General features: G+C 52.7%; 1 protein-coding gene across 1 annotated transcript in view; it reads left to right on the plus strand.

Moving 5' to 3' along the window:
• Window positions 1–224: 224 nt before the first annotated feature.
• The window catches only part of COL22A1 (collagen type XXII alpha 1 chain), a gene marked incomplete at its 5' end in the record, with an annotated part of 239043 nt that continues 218574 nt past the window's right edge, over window positions 225–20693 (plus strand). The window contains 2 exons of the mRNA XM_082674806.1: window positions 225–315; window positions 4686–5252. Coding sequence (XP_082530932.1) covers window positions 225–315; window positions 4686–5252 — 658 coding nt within the window. The remainder of the gene's footprint in view (window positions 316–4685; window positions 5253–20693) is intronic.

Consider the following 20693-nt stretch of genomic DNA (forward strand, 5'->3'; position numbering starts at 1 on the left):
CACCTTTGGCTGTGTGAAGAGTGGAGTCTGAGCAGTGGAGACAGGGGGGAGGCTGGGTCTGGGGAATTCCTCCCACATGAGGCCCAGAGGTTACTTCCTGCAGCTTCTCAGCTCAAGGGCCCTCCTCTAAAGGCGTGTCTTTCTCCACACAGGACATGTTCCAGTAGACCCTAACGGCGTCTCTTCCTGGTCCAGAAACGCTTGTTCCCAAGCACGAGAGAGCCATGGGCAGCCTGCACGGGAGCGTCGTGGCCCATCTCCTCTGGATGCTGCTGCTCTGGAGTGGGGACAGCAGCTGTCAGGCCCAGAGGGCAGGTGGGGCTGGAGGCTGTGCCAGGCTGAAGACAGAGCCGTCTGTGTGTGCGTCCGTGCGTGTGTGGGTGTGGGCCTCGGGGTGGGCTAGCGCCTGTGTGTGAGAGAGTGCGGGTCATCACAGGGGAGGTGTCAGCTGTCCCCCAGCTGGTGTGTGTCATAATCAGTCGTGCAGCTGGGGCGTGTGCATGTGTATGTGAGTATGTGTGTGAGAGTGAACACACACCTTTTTCTTTTTTTTTTATTGGAGTATAGTTGCTTTGCAATATTGTGTTAGTTTCTGCTGCGCAGCAAAGTGAATCAGCTATATGTATACATATATCCCCTCTTTTTTAGATGTCCTTCCCGTTTAGGTCACCACAGAGCACTGAGTAGAGTTCCCTGTGCTATACAGTAGCTTCTCATTAGTCATCTATTTTATACACAGTAGTGTGTGTATGTCAATGCCAATCTCCCAATTCATCGCATCCCCCCTCTTTCCCCTCTTGGTATCCTTAAGTCTGTTCTCTATACATGTGTCTCTATTTCTGCTTTGCAAATTAGTTGATATGTACCATTTTTCTAGATTCCACATATAAGTGATATTATATGATAGTTGTTTTTCTCTTTCTGACTTCACTCTGTACGACAGTCTCTAGGTCTATCCACGTCTCTGCAAATGGCACTATTTCGTTCCTTTTTATGGCTGAGTATTACTCCATTGTATATATGTACCCCATCTTCTTTATCCATTCCTCTGTTGATGGACATTTAGGTTGCTTCAACACACATCTTGTGTCAATCATAGAATGTGTTGAAGGTGTGTCTCTGTTGAGTGCATACAGGGTTTGGGGACAGTGGGCAGGTTAGTGCCCTGCTGTGTTGTCTGGCTCTGTGAGGATGTTGGACCACATCCTGGGGGACGTTGGATGCCCTGGAGTCCAGCCAGAAGAGGCGGCTGGGACAGTGTGTGGACGGGAAGTGGGAAAGTTATTGTAGCAGAGAAGGCCCGGGAGGGAGGGGGTGAGAAGTGACAGGAGGGTTTACCCACCTGTCTGAGGGCCTCCTGGGAGGAGTCACTGTCAGTGGGGGACATGGAGAAGGGGTCAGGGACCTGAGCTGGTCTGGTCTGTATCACAGCACCCAGCCCAGAGCCCGCGCACTGCGTCCACGGCACACAGCTGGACCAGATCTCAGGGAGAGCGCCTGTCACTATACGGCTGGGTGTAAAATGCTGCCCCCATTTTACAGAGGAGGAATTGAGGTAACAGATGCCCACTATTGTATATAAAATAGATAAACAACAAGGACCTACTTATAGCACAGGGAACTATATTCGCTATCTTGTAATAATCTATAATGGAAAAGAATTTAAAAAAAGAATATAGATATATACATCTATATGCATAACTGAATCACTTTGCTACACACCTGAAACTAACACAGTATTGTAAATGGACTATACTTCAATTTTGAAAAGTGTTGGAAAAAAAAAAGAGAGGCTCCTATCCCCCTACCTCCATCCCCGTGAGGCCGGGGGACACAAGAAGTGCTGACTAGAGCCAAGCCCTTTATCCGGGGCCTCCAAAGAAGATGAAAAACAAACAACAGAGCCCAGAGGCTTCCGTTTCTCCATCGTTTTACAAAGTTCTGCTTTGCCTGAGCCTCACAAAGCCCGGCTGTCTAGAAAGACAGTGACGAGTGTGGGCGTCCTGGTTTTCATGGGAGGAATGTGGGGCTTCCTAGGAGCTTTCTGTGTCCCCTGGGATGACCCCACGTGCCCAGGCGATACCCAGGATTATCCAATTCAGAAGTGGGAAGGCCCAAGGACCTTCTGTCCGTGCCCTCATTTCACAGAGTGGCGGCCCAGGGGAAGCAGTCGCCTGCCGGGTCACAGGGCCCTGGCCTGTGGCAGAGCTGAGGCCAGAAGCCAGGACCCTTCCCACCACATCTCTCTTCATTCTCACCTGCCCAAGACCCAGCCTGTTCCCTGGCCTCCAGGAGAAAGTGGCCCCTTGGCGAGACCTCCTGCACCAATGAACCTTCTGCAGCCTAGAGGATTACAGCCGCAGGGCGGGCCCTCCCCGGCACGCGGCAGCAATTATTCTGATCAGGCTGGGACATCACTGTCCCAAAGACAAAAGGATGACCTTTTGTGTCAAGAAGAAACACGCCCCAGGAATTATCTCTGAGTCCACACATCTGGGCGGACACACTTCTAAAACTCTAATCCCGTTAGGGGATCCATCCTGCGAAGGCAGGGATTCATTTCAGCTCCTCAGCGGATCGGACCTGGATTTTAAAAACAAGAGGGGAAGGTAGATGTGGAAAATTCAAGGGAGGCACTGGCTCAGGGCAGGATACGAAGTATTTGTGTGTGTGTGTATAAATATGCCTAGCTTTATTTTTCTGTTTTTTGAACTTAATGCATTGCTTGTAAACACAAAATCCGAAGGACAAAGGAATACCATTCACTCGTGGTTCTGCTTGCCAGAAATAAGCCATGTTCCTTTTTGTAGCTTCCCTCCTGAATACACAGTTGTACACAGAGACACACATGCTTTTCATACCCAACAACAGAGTGGAAAATGTATCCACGTTGGTAAATAAGGGCTCCCGTAGGGCCCGGCCACGGCTGTGGCGGCTTCCTGGCATCCCACTGAATGAGCACAGGAGGAGGAGTATTTAAGTAGCTCCCGATGGGTGATCATGGAGGTGGTCTCCAGAATTTTGCTTGGCAGTGCTGCCATGAACTTCCTTATACATCTTGATTTTTTTTCCCCTTCCATTTATCTGCTAGTTTGCTTCAGTTAAATCACAGAATCTGGAATTGGTGGATCCAAAGATACCCTCTTCTGTAAAAGGCTTTTAGGACCCTGACAATGGGGTGACAAACCCCATGGCCACTTCTTGAGCCCACAAAGGCACTCTCCTTACGCTCTCACTGGCTACCACGGTCTCTCTGACTTTTGCCAGTTGGACACTTTAACAAAGTGGGATTCTTTTTCTTTTTTTGGTTTGTTTTTATTTTATTTCCACTAATCAGATGTTTGTGCCAGGTGTTCCCAAAACCTGATCAGTTGCTGCTGTTGGCATGGCCAAGACTCAGATTCCAGAAAAATCGAGACAAGGGCATTTTGATGGTTCCCCTGTATATTTGTGCAGCACTTTGGAGTTTAGAAGATACTTTTCCTCATATTATCTAACTGTGAAATGGGGACAAACAAGCTCTCTGCACAGGGCTGCCCTGAGGATCAGAAATAAATTATATAGTGCTGCATTTTGTTTAATCAAAAGCATCACATAGCTTATATAAAAGTTATATTTGTAAAAATATAAGCGTATTTTTTATAGAGCACTATAGAGCTTCTAAAATATATGAATGCAGTCTAACTTACGTGATTTCTAATAATGAAATACTTTTAACTGTTTAACTATCTGACAAGAGAGGACTGGCTAAATAAATTATGCTCATCCCTGCAGTGGAATCTCTGCAGCCATAGAAACCGGCATCACACTGGAAATGGGCTCCCAGAGCATCGCTGGGTGTGGTAAAACCAGCTGATATATCAGTGTGTCTGGTACAGGCCCACTTCCATCGATAATTATATGGAAATAGCACATAAATAAATACACCGTGGGCTAGCAGGAGTTATCTCGGAGCAGATGGAAATAGGAGCGTTTATAGATTTTTTGATTGCCTTTTCTGCTTTTTCTGAAATGGGCGTGCATTATTTATAGTAGGTTTGAAAGATAATGAAGTCACTTTCGAACCAAATTAATGGGAATAAAGAAATGGGTACGGTAGGGTTCCATGATTGTTACTCACTTATATAAATATATATATAAGCTATATATAAAATTATACATATTTATATAACATCCATATGTTATATAATATATAATTATATATGTATTCACTTATATACATACATAATTATATTATATATAATTATGCATATGATATATTTTATATATCATTACATAGTGTATTATATATAATTGTATATGTTATTCACTTTTAGAAATATATATAAACTATAATTATATAGTTCTATATTAGTATATTTTATATACAATTATATATGGTATCCACTTGTATAAATATACGTATTATCTATATATATAAATATATATGTTAACTATATCTATAGGCAGCTGAACCTCACAGCAACCTCGGAGAGACTCCCAGTCACGTGACCTTTAGGGACCCAAGGTTGGGGCTTTAAGGCAGCAGCCGAGGCCCCGCTCCCGCCCCCCAGCGCGAGGCCTAGTGGGCGGGGCTTGGAGGCAGGTCTGCGAGACCCGGATGACCACGCCTCCCGCCGCCAAGGACTTTGCCTTTCCTGCGTGCGACCCAGCGGCCCCCGTCGCGCTTCTTGTCGCCCCTGCAGGTTGCAAAACTGTCCACTACGACCTGGTCTTCCTCCTGGACGCCTCCTCGAGCGTGGGCAAGGAGAACTTCGAGAAGGTCCGGCAGTGGGTGGCCAACCTGGTGGACACGTTCGAGGTGGGCCTGGACCGCACCCGCGTGGGCGTCGTGCGCTACAGCGACCGGCCGACCACGGCCTTCGAGCTGGGCCGCTTCGGCTCACGGGCCGAGGTCAAGGCGGCGGCGCGGCAGCTGGCCTACCACGGCGGCCACACGCACACGGGCGACGCGCTGCGCTACGTCACGCGGCACAGCTTCGCGCCGCGGGCCGGCGGCCGCCCCGGGGACCGCGCCTTCAAGCAGGTGGCCATCCTGCTGACCGACGGTCGCAGCCAGGACCTGGTGCTGCCCGCCGCCGATGCCGCGCACCGCGCAGGCATCCGCATCTTCGCCGTGGGCGTGGGCGAGGCGCTGCGGGAGGAGCTGGAGGAGATCGCCTCCGAGCCCAGGGCCGCGCACGTCTTCCACGTGTCGGACTTTGACGCCATCGACAAGATCTGGGGCAAGCTGCGGCGCCGCCTGTGCGAGAGTGAGTAGGGACCAGCGCGCGGGGCGGGGCGGGGCGGGGCGGGGCGGGACCCGGCTGCACCGCAGAGCGGGGGCCAGAGGCCACCCGGCCAGCTCAGTAACTGAGAGCTCCCCACCCCCAGTCCGGGCCCATCACCCAGGGTCCTGCCCCGTGGGCCCTGCGTCCAGGGAGGCAGAGGTGGAAAGAAAATTAAAGAGAGCTGGGTCCTGAACCCCGCCCAGTCTGAGATACTCGGAGACTGCTTACGTCTCTTGAGTTGCAGCTTCATGTCTGCAATGGGGACCATCCACTGGCCTCCTAGGGCTGTTAAGTCAGAAAAGGTGCCTGCAGAGGCCTGGCCAGAATATCTGCAGGCAGAGCTGAGAGATGTTGGGTCCTGCGCCTCTCCTGAGGGGTTGCAGTGAGAGGTCATGGAAGAACGGGGGCACAGACCGCCTTTGGGAACTGCCCGAGTCAGTCTGGGCAGGGCGTGACATGGTCAGATCTTTGTGCAGAATGGAATGCTGGCAGGACAGCGGAGTCCAAGGAGCCCGCTGCTGGTCCCAGAGGCCAAGGACTCTTGACCTCGTGCCCTCTGACATCACCCGCGGCCTCCGAGTCATTTGCCTGGAATCTTGACTGTGGCTGGGGATGGAGGATGGAGAGGAAGGAGTATGTGGGCAGAGGGGCAGACAACGGGCAGAGATCCAGGGGCCCCTGGGGCTCTGACCTGGACGGCTGACCTCTAGGACCCTAGTGGGGTCATTCTGAGGCCAGCCCCCTCTCCAGGATAGGAGGGGTGAAGTGAGTTTCTCTTGTGCCAGCCTTTCTCCAGGTTCAGCCTCTGCCTGCTTCACTGGGGTGATGTTTCCTCCTTGCTGGGTAACTTCCGCCTCCAGGGCCCAGGCAGGGGCAGGGAGCAGAGTGTCAGACGCTGTCTTGCCGACTTCTCTGGGGGACTGCACCCTGGCTGGGGCAGCCCAGAGGGTCGTACCTGAGCAGGGGCAGGGGCCTGGGGTGGTGGAGGAGGGACTGGCAGTGGGAGCAGCTGGCCAGAGGGGCAGGTGCCTTGTCCCAGGGATGGGCCGGGCTTGCAGCTAACTCATATCTGAGACTGGATGCCCTCGGTTTCTTTACCACTTTGTGGCTTTTTCTCTGCTTACTTATTCACAGATACTTACTGGGGGTCTCATGTTTGTGTGGCCTGACTTCTGAGCCTATAGAAAAAGATAAGACACAGCACCTGCCCTCAAGGCTTTCCTAGTCTAGATGGCGGGAAAAGACACCAAAAAAGGAATGTGATGGGTGGGGTCCTGCTGTGGTTTGGTGGATGGTGACCCTGAGAAGAGGGAGGGCTTCCTGGAGGAGGTGACACTTAGACGGTTTAGAAGACAGAGCGCGAGCTTCAGGATGAGCTGGCCGCACTTGGTCAATGAACTGGAAATGGCCAGAGGAAAGGAGCAGAGTGGAGGATGGTGGCTTTGTGTGATGGTCAAGGCCTAGATAAAGGAGGGCCTTGTGTGCAAGGCGAGGCGTTGGAGGGTTCCGGGCAGGGCGTGACGTGGTCAGATCATTATGCAGAATGGAATGCTGGCAGGACAGCAAGCAAAAGGGAGCCCCTTCACAAGACTGCTGGGGAAGTTCAGAGAATGGTGCTGGGGTGGGTGGCACATTGACGCCGAGGCCCATTTTACAGATGAGGAAATTGGTGCCCAGGGTGCTGAGAGACAGTCGCCTAGTCTACAGTGTGCGATTCATGGGCCATAGGCTTCCTCAGTGACTTCATTTGACCCTCATTACAACCTTCTAAGGTACAGATGCTCTTCTTTTTGCTGCTGAGGGCATTTAGAATGCTGAGATCATGGGCTTCTGGGCCCTCAGCAGTAGGCCGGAGAGGTGGTGGGGCTGCACTGGGGAAGAAGAGAAAGGCAGAAGGAACAGCCCGGGCAGGGCCAGGCGAAGGCTTGATCTAGGTGCATATGCTCAAGAAGTCCGGGCTGACAAGAGCCAGACGCTAGGTCACGGGCCTAGCCAAGGGGCAGACATCCAACGTGGTGGCTCAGGGTCCATGAGCACCCAGCTGCCATCCCAGAGCCTTGATCCAGGGACCTAGGAAGCAAGGCTGCTTCTAGACCCTACCCTCTGGCATTTCGTCATCCTGCCAGCCTGGGTTCAAACTGGTTCTGCATCTTGGCAGAGCAGAATGTAGATTTTAAAGAACTTCTGTGCCCAGGGGATGGTTTTGGGACTGCTTCTGACAACCCTGGAGAGGGCAGGCCACTGAGTCACGTTGCCCGGTGAATACAACGGCGGGGCTGGGCACAGAACCCGGGCCTTCGGCCTCCGCATGCTGGCCTCATCCCCCTGTGCCCCCAGAACACAGATTTCAGCACCACTGACCTTGGGTCTGAGTCAGGGACGATGATCACAGCTAACAGAAAACCCCACTCTAACTTGCTTAAAGAGTAAAGCAGGTCGACTTCACACAGGATGAAGAGACCAGAGGCCAGGCAGCCTCGAGCGGTGAGACCAGGCCCTCTCACTCTCCCTGTTCCCAGGCTCTTCTTTCTCGGTGTTAATTCTGATCTTGGCTGATGTGTGTGTCGGGGTCCCGGCAGTGACCAGTGTTGACTGAAGAGATGCTGATGGGGGTTCTCTTTAGGGAAGATTGAGGTCACCGAGGGACGCCGAGGCACTGGGAATCAGTAGCAGGAGAAGCCAGCTGGCAGCAGGGATGGAAATGATGCTGGGGCCCGTGGGTGGGGAGGGGCTGCCCGTCATGAGCTGTAGTCGCCTCACCTCAGGGAGGAACATGGCTGCCCACTCAACCATGACCCAGAGGGAGCGGGAAAGGAGCCCCTGCCTCACTCCCTGCCCGCTTGGCTGGCATTTCCCGTTGGCCTGACCTCATCCGACACCAGAGGGGCCGGGTGATACGGTGACAGGGGCCAGCCTCCCGGGCTCAGAGCAAGACAGAGAAGGAGAGCAGGGGTGTGGGAGGGAAAAGGAGCTGCCAGCACAAGACAGCTCTGAGTGACCTCAGAGTCGCGAGAGTCCTTGGACCAGGAGAGGAGAGGGTGACCCACAGGCCCGGGTTCAGTCTGACTGGACGCCTGTAGGCCCTACGACTGTTCCCAGCCCGTCGCTGTGGCCTCCGAGTGGAAACAGGCTGACTATCTGGGGCCTAAACCACAGGACCCTGCTTGACGCTGGGGAGTGGAGTTAATTACCACCTCTCCTCCCTCAAGGAAAGGGGACTGACCCAGGCAGAAACACCAGGGGCTGTACCCACGGGACAAGGGCTGCAAGACCCAGCACGCCACACATCCACCGGGATAACATAGGAGAAACCACCATCCTCTCCAGACAGGCTCCTCCGAAAGCCTGAATAGATGGGAGATTCCAGTTATTCTTAGTCATCTGAAGGGAATCCGTTTTGTAAATACAGCTGTAGGCTGAGAGGGTCTGCTCTGTTCTGGGGACAGACGAAGCAACATCTCTGCACAATTGCTTCAATTAGAAACAAAGCAAAACAAATAACAGAGTGAACAGTAGCATAGTGGAAAGCACGTAGTAGATTAAATCGAGGAGCAGCACAGCATCCAAACAGCTAGCAGTCTTTTGGCCCAGGGAGGGCACCTATGGGTGACTTCACAGCCTGAATCAGAGCCGTTCTGACAGGGGCTTCACACTCAGGATCTGGGAAATCGTAGACTAACAATGTGGGGTTTTGGTGTCGTGATCAGTCCACCCAACCCCCTCGTTCGTTCATTCAACAGCCATAGTGTGTTCACGCTAATCCGTTCATTCATCCAACTTCAACCCAACCACGTGTTGTAAGCATTGGTTCAGTTCAGTCCATCCATCCATCCATTCGTTCGTTCACTCGTTCATTCAGCAGTCGCACACTGAGTGAGTCCTCTGCTGGGCACACGCCAGGTCCCCAGGATGCGTGATGGATCTGGTCTTCTTTTTCCTTGAGAAGCTTTTATCTCCTGGAGGCAGCAGGGAAGTGACAGATTATTATACCGTAGACTGTGCGCACTGCTTACCACCTGCCACTGGAAATTTCTGTTAGTTTATCTGCCTAGGAGCTGCCTTCACATATAAGAATATAAGTTTCATGAGGGAAAGTCTGTTTCTTGTGGTACCAGCACCTGGAACAGAGCCTGCTATGTAGGAGGAGCTGCCTAAATATTGTTTAAAAGAAATCGAGAGCAGCAGCCCGGAGTTAGCTCTGTGCTCCCTGCTGCACTTGTGGCGCTGTGCACATCAGAAGCACTCACGCAATGATCTACCGCCTCCCAAATGCCAAGAATATTCAGCAAATCTGAACTCAGAGCCAGCAGTAACTGACTATTTCACTTGTGCGTATTTTGGTTATCAGAGACAAACAGTTGGATTTTTTTTTTCCCCCTTTAAAAACAAAACCTTGGGCTTCCCTGGTGGCGCAGTGGTTGAGAGTCCGCCTGCCGATGCAGGGGACGCGGGTTCGTGCCCCGGTCCGTGGAGATCCCACATGCCGCGGAGCAGCTGGGCCCGTGAGCCATGGCCGCTGAGCCTGCGCGTCCGGAGCCTGTGCTCCGCAACGGGAGAGGCCACAGCAGTGAGAGGCCCGCATACCGCAAAAAACAAACAAAAAAACCCTTTATTTTATTTTTTTAAACATCTTTATTGGAATATAATTGCTTTACAATGGTGTGTTAGTTTCTGCTTTATAAGAAAGTGAATCAGCTATACATATACATATATCCCCATATCCCCTCCCTCTTGCGTCTCCCTCCCACCCTCCCTATCCCACCCCTCTAGGTGGTCACAGAGCACCGAGCTGGTCTCCCTGTGCTATGCGGCTGCTTCCCACTAGCTATCTGTTTTATATTTGGTAGTGTATATATGTCCATGCCACTCTCTCACTTCATCCCAGCTTACCCTTCCCCCTCTCTGTGTCCTCAAGTCCATTCTCTGCGTCTGCGTCTTTATTCCTGTCCTGCAATGGTTCTTCAGAACCTTTTTTTTTTTTGATTCCATATATATGTGTTAGCATATGGTATTTGTTTTTCTCTTTCTGACTTACTTCACTCTGTATGACAGACTCTAGGTCCATCCACCTCACTAAATAACTCGATTTCATTTCTTTTTATGGCTGAGTAATATTCCATTGTATATATGTGCCACATCTTCTTTATCCATTCATCCGATGATGGACACTTAGGTTGCTTCCGTGTCCTGGCTATTGTAAATAGAGCTGCAGTGAACATTGTGGTACATGGCTCTTTTTGAATTATGGTTTTCTCAGGGTATATGCCCAGTAGTGGGATTGCTGGGTCATATGGTAGTTCTATTTTTAGTTTCTTAAGGAGCCTCCATACTGTTCTCCATAGTGGCTGTATCAATCTACATTCCCACCAACAGGGCAAGAGGGTTCCCTTTTCGCCACACTCTCTCCAGCATTTATCGTTTGTAGATTTTTTGATGATGGCCATTCTGACTGGTGTGAGGTGATACCTCATTGTGGTTTTGATTTGCATTTCTCTAATGATTGGTGATGTTGAGCATCCTTTCATGTGTTTGTTTGCAGTCGGTACATCTTCTTTGGAGAGTCTGTTTGGATTTTGAAGGCTGGTGAGGGTCTGGAGGAGGCAGGCTGGGATGGGCTGAATCTTCCGATGACAGGACAGATGCAGAGGAAGAGGACCCTGACCCGACTCCCTGGGCTGTGAACAGCACTGAGAGAGTCTGCTGTTCTCTGAGCACCAAACGTTTTGAAGGCTGATGAGGGTCTTTGCATTACACTCTCACTCTGTCCCCACCCAGCCCGGTTGGCAGGGCCGGGGGCTGGGTGTCCCTGCTGACGTTTTGCACGTGGGGAAGCCACCAGTGCTCTAGACCCATGCTGGCCATCACATATGGGCACTGACCAATCTGGGGCTGGTCTGAACTGAGAAGTGCTGTGAGTGACATACACGCCAGATTTTGAGGGCGTGGCATGAAAAAGAAAGCATCTCATGCATATTTTTTATATATTGATTACATATTTTAATGATAATGTTTTGGAAATTTAGGGTTTATACAATGTATTCCTAAAATCAACCTCACCTGGTTCTTTTTACTTTTTAAAAATTGCGGCTTCTAGCGTATCTAACTTTATGTGTGAGGCTTACCTGTGAGGCTCTTCTCCACCTCTGCTTCCTCCTCCTTTGCCCTTGTTCTTCTTCTGTGATGCTGGGGCTGCAGACGGAGAACAGAGGTCTGATCGCTTCTAGAGCCCATGCTTTCCAGGCAGCCTGGCTACAGAAGGGAAGAGGGGCAGTTCTGGGGGACAGAGGGGAAGCTTAGTCCCAGGTCAGTGCACAGGAAGTGAGGGGCCAGTGCGGCGGCCCCGCTCCTAAGGCAGCACAGGCTGGGGTCTGGAGGCAGTGGCTGGTCTGGCCTGGAAGCCCAGCTGGGAGTGACCGTGTGAGCAGAGGAGGGGTGATGTGGGGACAGGACCAGGCCTGGGGTGGGGCAGCGCTTCTTCAGGGTGGCCATTGCAGAAGCTTCTCTTTGTCCAGATTGCTCCTGGACCACCCATGGGCCTGACCTGTCCCTGTTCTCAGGCCTCAGGGTGCCGTCGTTCACCACTGCTTAGAGCAGAGTTCCTGGGCACGTCCTGCTTCCTAAGTCATAGCTGCACATAGGATGCCTTAGTGCTGCCAGGTGATTCTTCTCTAACACATGTATGGCTTGCCCTGTGTGTCCATCGGTTCTCAGAATTGATAGGCACAACACTTACGTTGGCGTTCAGATCTTAGCCACTCCTGATTGGTCGGTGACGTGGCTGGCTAGGCTCTCTCCCCGAGGAGGCCCCGCTGGCAGGGAGCAGAACCGGGTGTTCCACCCCATTCTGTTTGACCGCAGGGCCCGAGTTCTTCCTGGTCACTGTGGGTGTTTAGGAAGCATCTTTAAATCCACCATGGCATTGAAGCCTCTCCCCAGCCCCCTAAGTCAGTTCCTGCTTTTTCCTCTTCTGTTGCTGGTGGCACTGAGGGGCTGAGGGGCTTACCCGGGATCACAGGCAGCCAGGCTCTCAACTCTTCACACAGCTCAGAACCTGCTACCTGCGAGTCTGAGTTTTTTCACGCTATCCTTCCGTAATCCTATTGGATGCCTAATTACTGAACCCTCCCAGTGCCTGGCCCAGGCCTGGCTCACGCCCGGTGACCAGTGGCTGTTTGTTGAAATGATAAATGAAGCTCACTGTACTTGAAGAAATCATCATCCCTGTTCCGCAAATGAAAGATTCTGCGCACACCTAGGAGGGGAGCAGCGACAGCAGCGGCGGCCGCCACGCGCGGCCGTGTTGTTAGAGATGCAGCTTCTAGCGTCGCCACTGCCACGGCCTCACCCAGTGGCCTCCCCTGAGATCTGCTCCGGCCCGTGGCTCACTGTCCCCCGGCCTTGGGCTCCTCCAGGGAAGCGCCTCCGTGTCACGGCATCAGTTCCTGCCCCTCTGTGACCTGATGAGGTTCCCAGGGGACTGGACCTCAGCCCGGCTTCCCGCAGAGCCTGGGGCGGAGGCGCAGCCCCGGAGCCTCGTCTGTAATTAAGAGCTTTTTCTACCCCAGGCTCAGTCGTGGCCACGAAACAGCCTTTATATAGCTGATGGTGTGGCACTTGGTGAGCTTGTGGCAACGCCAGCGGCCGCAGCTGGGGGAGCCTCTGCCTGCTTCTATTTTGGGGACACTGTTTGGTGGCCCTGACTCCCCTCCCCCTGCCCCTTAGCCCTTGCGTGTTAGTGTGGACGAGGGCACAGAAGCGGCCCCTTGTGCCTCTCTGGTTCATGACACAAAGCCTCCCTCTCTCTCTCTGTGTTGTGTGTCCATGTGCTGTTCCAGTGAGTTTTGTCTACTGGATGCAATACTTTCCATGATGACACACACACACACACACAGAGGGAGAGAGAGGGAGAGAGAGAGGGAGAGAGGGAGAGAAGCTTGTTTGGTGTGAGGCGGGGATGGATTTTATGGTTCTCCTGCAGTTCACACTGGAAAAACATCGGCATCTCTACCCCAGCCGCACATTTTGAGAGTGCGTGACTCTGCGTGTGTCCCCCGCCACTCCGAGGAGAGTCTCAGCTTCCTGTACTGGTTAGACCCGCTCACAGATTCAGCCGCTGTGATCCTAAGTGAGGTCAGTCTGGGGGCGGGTGCTGAGATTCCTTGAGAGGCTCTTTCTTGCTTTTGACCGTGGCTGTCACAGATCACTGCACCTCCAGATGAGGGAATCGTTAGGTTCGCTTGAAAATTTGTTCTATGCTTTTTTCTTCTTGTAGCAGAAAACAGTTGGAGTAAATAACACAACTTATTTGTGTCACTGGGACCAGGCTGGATAGGCCTTGCAGGACACCAGCTCGCAGCGGAGCAGGTCTCGGGGTCTCTGCTGCACCGTCGGGTTCTTTCTTCAGCAGATTGTTTGTTCCCCTCTTATCTCCCAGACACTGTTGTGAGGCAAGGGGATCACGATGGTGAACGATTCATGCGATCCTGCTTTTAGGGCAATACTTTCCAGAAAGGAAGGGAGATGGAGAAAAGACAAAATCGAGTAAGCGGGAAGGTGATTTCATAGCGTGGTGAGTGCTTTGAAGGGAGTAAAGCAGGGCCATGTGACAAAGGGTCTGAGGCGGGAGGGTTAGGAAGGCCTGAGCTGATCCAGGAAAAGATCCATGGGCCCAGAGTTCCAGGGAGAGGCAAGTGCCAAAGCCAAGGGCCTCAGGAGCTGTGGTCCTGATGCTGGAGGAGCAGATGCTGGGCGCCAGGCTGGGGGCAGGGGCAGTCACAGTGCCCACGAGGAGAGCGTTACCACTGCCACTGGTGGGGGCAGATGTCGAGGCTTAGCTCTGCAGCTCAGCTCTCCCAAGTCCACCTGCCAGGAGGAGGCCAGGAATCAGACAGAAGCAGAGCGCACCTCAACCCCCTGGAGTAGTCTGTCCCCTCGACGGCCCAGAGATGGCACCCACGGGGAGCCTGGGGCTGGCTGTCGGCATGTCTGGGTGGCGTGTCCAGCCTGGGAGTTTCTTTGGGTCCGTCTCCCTTAGGACCTGAGTCTCATAGTCATCAGAGAGGGGACAGCCCTGCTGGTGGCCTTGTCCCCAGTGACCAAGTCTTCCTGTCCCCACCCCTGTCTCCATCCCCACATCCCTCTGCATGGCCTGCAGACTCAGAGATAAACTGAGCACACGCATATGTGCGTGCGTGCCTATGCACATATGCCACACACACACACACACACACACACACCCCACAAATCGTACATACCCTCTCTCTCACACACACACACACACACCCGTATCTGGGAGCGCATGTTCCCACGAGGCGACCCGCCCAGCTCGTCCTCTGGGTGGGCCTGAAGCCCGGGCAGAGTCAGCGGCCGCCTCCGCTGTGGGTTTGGAGCTGCCACGCGGATGCCTGTGGCCTGGCTCTCAGGGCCACACCAGCCTCGGGAAGCACGGCTGGGGCCCCGCCCTTGGCCCGAAGGTCACTGGGAGCGCCTCCCGGGTAAACTTGTCATGACTGAGGTCACCCCCTGGAAATAATCATCGGGTTACTTAATTCTGATTATGTGCTGGGGAATTTTATTAGAAAATTGAGGGAAAACTAAAAACCACCCGTCGTTAATTTTTCATGTGTACATCAAGGAAGAAGAAATAGTCTCCCAGCTCTGCCCAGCCAGGCCCAAGCCTGATGAGGCCCCTGCCGGACTCCTTTCTCTGCTACATCTGCGTGACCCCCTGTAAAAACCCAGCTCTTCTGCCTCAGCCTCTGCTGATCCAGGGGGTGCGGCTCATCTCGTCCACACTCTCTAACGCGTGTGTCCCGCTCCACATGAGGAGCAGGTACCCTCGTGTCCTGAGTTCTCCCCAGCCTGCCCGTCACTCTCTCTGCTTCTGGGTTCTGGTTTCTCATGGCGGCAGCACTTTTAGTACTGAGCTCCGTGTGGATTTGTCCTGACAGGTAGATTCCCAGAGGAGGTTTGCACGTGCACCGTGATTCCCACAGTGCAGCCCGTGGGCTGGCGGTGGAGGCCGTGGCGTGTGCTGGTTCAGCCCCAGCGCCTGGAGCAGCCCAGCCCTGCCTCTTCACCCTGGGTGAAGCCTCAGGCCAGTTCCCTAACCTCCTTCTGCCGTTGCATGTTAATTGGTACAAAGAGGATGATGGTGACATTTCCACCTTGTAGAGTGTTGTGAAGATCTAAGGGTTGAGACGTGGAAAATGCTTAGCACAGTGGTGGCCCTGAGCACACGCTCTACAGCTGTCTGCTCTTACCATGTTCCTTTGTGGGTGTGTATGATTTTTATGTATGTCTATATTTTCATTTGTCTCTATCTGTATGTGTATATGTGTATGTATATATTACTTTTCAGAAAGGTGACAGAGTTCATACGCTTCACTTAAGGCAGTATTTCTCGACCTCCTTTTGAGGGAACCTATACAGTAAGTCTCCTGCATACAAACAGGTTCCGTTCCGAGAGCGCGTTCGTAAGTCCAGTTCGTTCGTTAAGTCCAACAAAGTTAGGCTAGGTACCCAACTAACACAATCGGCTATACAGTACTGTACTGTAATAGGTTTATAATACTTTTCACACAAATAATACATAAAAACAAACAAACACAAAAGATAAAACATTGTTCATCTTACAGTACAGTACCTGGAAAAGTACAGGAGTACAGTACAACAGCTGGCATCCAGGGGCTGGCATCATCTGGTGAACAGGCCAGAAGAGTCACTGACTGGAGGAGGGACAGGGGGTGGGAGATGGTAGAGCTGAAGGACCGTCAGCGATAGGAGGCAGAGGGCGAGCTGCCATTTCACTCACGCATGACGCTGACGGCACAGGCTCTGGCTCCTTGCTGGAACCAGATGCGTGTTTGCATCTTTGAAAGTTCGCAACTTGAAGGTTTACTGTAGGGGACTGGCTGTATACGTGTTTTTTTTCCTCTAATTGCCTCCTTCTCCGGACTTGTAATACCACACCTAACTGTCAATCTGTTTATGCTGTTGGGTAAGGTTGAACTTTGGAGAGCCGCTTTGAAATCGCTAAGGTTTTTTTTTACCCTCTCCCTCAAAGCCAGTTTTACCTCCTTGGAGGCAATATTACCCCCTTTGAGAATGCATAATTTCGGGCATGTGAAAGGATTACAGGATGAGAATTCAGGGAAGGCCTGAGTTCATATCCTGCCCTCTGTCCCTTGGGAGCTGCGATGATGCGGCATCAGGGTTCAGCAGATGGACTGAGGTCTAAAAGCCCCAGTTAAATACAGCTTTCTCTATTTGAGAGATTACTTTTTTAAGCTTCAGTTTTCCCTGTAAATGAAGCCAGTAATATGACTACCTGATTTCTAGAGCCAAGAGAACACACACATAAAAGGCTCCCTTTGTAGCCTGGCACAGAGTTAGTGCCCATCATAATTGAGGCACCGCACTGCCAGGACCACTGATCTGTGGCACAGGGACTGGATGGAATCCCAGCTCTGCCATCTGCCAGCTGGGGGTCCCTGGGCTGGAGTGTGCACCTGTCTGAGCCTTGGTCTCCTTATCTGTAAAATTGTGGTATTTACCAATCTGGTGAATAATTTACTGTGGTTCTTACTGTTTTTATTGTGCTATTATTATCATACTTAATATTTTTATGGCAAGTCTGTATAAAAACTGTCAAAAACCAAAGCTCCCAGACATGACATGACTGGATCTGAGCTTCCTGTCACAGGAGGGAATCAAGCAGAGTCTAGAAGTTCATCTGCTGTGAGTTCTGTAAAGAAAACTGGCCTGTCCAGGAAGGTGAGACTCTCCTTCATCTAGTGCGCAGGGTGCCAAACCCCGTCCCACAGGCCACATCCCACCAGGCAGAATGTTTTACACACTGAGTTTTATTGGAAGATGTACTTCACGTCAGCTTCTTTACACGTTGTCTGTGGCTCTGTCGGCATAACCGCAAGCTGAGTAGTTGTGACAGAGACCACGTGGCCCACAAGATCTGAAGTATCTACCGTCTGGCTCTTTAGAGAAGATTGCTGACCCCTGATAGTGGGTTCTGACGTGATGGCTGGGAATCTGAAGTCGCTGCCACTAACTCCTGGGGTGACCCCGGAGAGGGTGTCCCATGGAGTGCTGAGTGGGATGGGTGGGAACCCTCCTGGAGGCCCCTTCCCTTCTGTGTCTCCATCACCGTCCTGCGTGATCCCCTCCCCCGTCCGTGTGCTACTGCATTACGGATGCCTTCTCATCTTGTCAGTTTTAGGGGCGACCCATGTATCCTAGAAAGCTCTCCTACCATCCCAGGTCTTGGACGAGGGTTCATGCGCCAAGTGGGACTAGAGAGGACTTTAAAGGTCAGCTGTGAACCTGTGTCCTGCCGTTGCATCAGCCACGGCACTCTTTGTCCCTGGTGGCGTCCCAGGCAGAGAATGCATCCACGTAGGCGCGACCGTCTCGTTCACTGGTGTCGTCACGCCAGGAATTCCAGCCCAGGGGGGTTCAACTGTGCATTTCCCACAGTGGCTTTCGTTTTGAGTTGATAAAGGGATAAAGTATAGTGGCCACAGTGAAACTGGCACTTGCAAGATGTATACACACGTATACACGGTCTGAATATAAATTTGCGTCTGTATAGTTAAACACGTGGAGAAATTCTTCATTTCTGAGTGTCTCTCACATCCTGCAGTGAACCTTGTCCTGGCTGAACTGGATTCACACTTGCGGGAGGGCGTGCGGGGCACGGGGCTTACACGATGTCTGGGGCTTTGCAAGAAATGTGGCTGATTAATTGCGATGCTTCTGATACAGCCGCACGCTTCACGGAAGCCTGAAGGAAAGCAGTTGTCAAAGCCGTACGTTCTCCGTGACTTGTTTTGCTGTAAAATGTGTCTGTCTTTGTCCTTTTAATTACACAGGCTCTGGTTTCTGTGCGTTTATCCACATACAAACACAAGCAGAGGCACACAGACACACTCACCCGTGCCCACTCATACATACACATGAGTGTACACATGTACCCCTCCCCCCCAGGCCCCACACACGTGAGCCTAGACGGGGCGGTCAGCACAGCAAACCCCCCTTCCTCCTGCCACTCACCCTGGAACAGGCAACGTGCAGCTGTTTAGAAAAATAGAGCTGTATTAAAAATCAGTGCCTTTTGAGTGTCTGTCGGCACTTGTGAAATACCTACTCTTATTTTCTGAAGTAGCCAATTTTGCTTGATCCAGTAACAGACACATAGTGTGTTTTTATTTGCTTGTTTTCAGTAAAGGCTTCTGTTCCTTGCATTGGTCTAACGACCAGGTGTAAGGATAAGTGACCAAAGAGGGGACAATGATAACTGGTGCTCTTGGAGGGTCCCTGAGGGGGCCAGGCCAGTGGGGACTTCAGCTCCCCTGCAGGGCGGGCCCGGCCTGGGTGTTTCCTGCTGCACCCGCGTCTGCCTTGGGCCCCAGATTCTGCCCTGTGCTCAGGCTGGGCTGCCCACGAGGCACCCGTGGGCCAGAGCAGCCTGTGCTGGCAGAGGGAGTGGAAACCTCAGTTACAGGAGGTTGGGATGCAGGGCTGATCACCTCCAGTGACCTCTGCTCGCCTTGACTGAACCCTGCGCGGCACGGGGGCGGCGCTGACCCATGAGCCTGGGGCAGGAGAGCAAGGGGAAGCCTGCCTGCTGTGCAGTCTGTGTTATAAGCCACCCATCAAGTGTAAAAACTGTCCCGGGAAACACGTCCCATCCGCCCAGCGTGGGCCTGGGAGACGGGTGGTTACCTCCCCTTCCAGTGGCATCCAGGACACGGTGGCCCGAGAGGTCACACCCTGGCCCCAGCCCACCCAGCCCCCTTCTCTTCACACGTCCTATTCACTTGGGCTTGACTCATGGGGGCCTCATGGGGGCAAGGACACCCCAGGATACGAGGTCAAGCTCTGCCCACAAACCCCACATACGGCCGCCCCTCACAGCCCCTGGGCCCGGGGATTGCATGATCCGCTCTCAGGAGAACAGGTGGGAACCGCTGTGCCTCTGGCAGTGGGGGTGGGCTGCGTGGGCGAGGAAGTCCAGAGTGGTTTAGAAGAGCAGCATGGGGTCTGAGTGGGTGTGGTCCCTCGGCCTGTCCTCCCCGCTCTGTTTTCTCTTTGTCTCCTTTTTGTCAGGGAGGCAACAAAATGGGGTTGAAAGAATATGCTTTCTGCAATCCAGCAGGCCTGGGCTGTAAACCCAGCTCTGCTGTCCACCAGCTGCGTGGTGTGCGCAGGAGGCATCTCCCCCGCGGGCACGCGGCAAAGAGTCCACAGCTATCTGTGGACCCTGAGACCCGAGTTAAGTCTAGGCCCGGTCCCCACGTGCCCACTTCAGAGAGGCCTCAGCCAGAGCGCAGAGAAAGCAGAGCCGCCTTTGGGGGTGCAGCGCAGCGAGCCCCGTGCCCACTCCACGGTCTCAGCCTCCTCCCGGTCCCGGAGGCAAAAATCTTGGCCTAGAAAGTGAAAATAACCAGTTCAGCACTGTTGCTTTGCGTACTGGAACTTAGAGGTAAGATGGACTGCAGCGACCTTGATCCCTTGAGACCAGGCCCCAGACACCAAAGCTGAAGAGGTGCTGGGGTCACAGGGAGAGCGGCCCAGGCCGGCTGGAGTCCGCCCCTCCCCCCCCCTTGCTCTGCATGAACTTGACACCACAGCCCACCTTCAGGGAGGGATGACCAGAAACACCTCACTAGGATCCCTGGCTCAGCCGCTGAGGATTCCGGTGTCAACAGTCAGCCTCTGCAGCCTTTTCCATCGTCACTGGGCGGATGAGCAGGGCCTGGCCAGTGGTGTCCAGCGTGATGTCCGTGAGACTGTTGTTGGTTGGAGGCCACAAAGGGCCTTGAGCATAAAAAAAAAAAGGAGGGCCAGGAAACCTGTAGTGAATGTGCAGATCTTTTAAGGTTCTGAGCACTAGAGAATTTTCTTCCTCCTTCCCTCCCTCCCTCCCTCCCTCCCTCCCTCTCCCTCTCTTTTTTTTTTTTTCTCTTTTTTCATCTCAACTTCTGAGGCCCAGCAGTTTGTATCATAGGTCAGTGCTTGGATGTTTAGGCTGATGGACCTTGGCTTGAAGTCCTGTGTTTGCCATTTTCATCTCTTTACTTGCTACTTAACTTCTGTGCTTGGCTTCCTCATCTGTAGAATGGGTGCACTAGTCCCACCTTCTCCTATGAAAATTAAACATGTTAAAGTATGAAAGTGCTTCCAGCAGCGCCTGACACAGAGCAGGTGCCGGGCACTTGTCCTTGAGGAAGCACCTGGGTGCTCTGACTCTCAGTGTCCTTGTCTGAAACATGGGGACGAGAAAACCCACTTGGTGGCCTTGTTACAGCATTTTACTCGTGGGTCCGGGAACTCTTGATGAAATGCTGTCCGTGAGCTGGAAACTGTGACTGCAGGTCAGGGGCGTCTGGGAGTTCGTGGGATAAA

This window comes from Grampus griseus, assembly GCF_964374135.1.
Source record: "Grampus griseus genome assembly, chromosome: 17".
Lineage (NCBI taxonomy): Eukaryota > Metazoa > Chordata > Mammalia > Artiodactyla > Delphinidae > Grampus > Grampus griseus.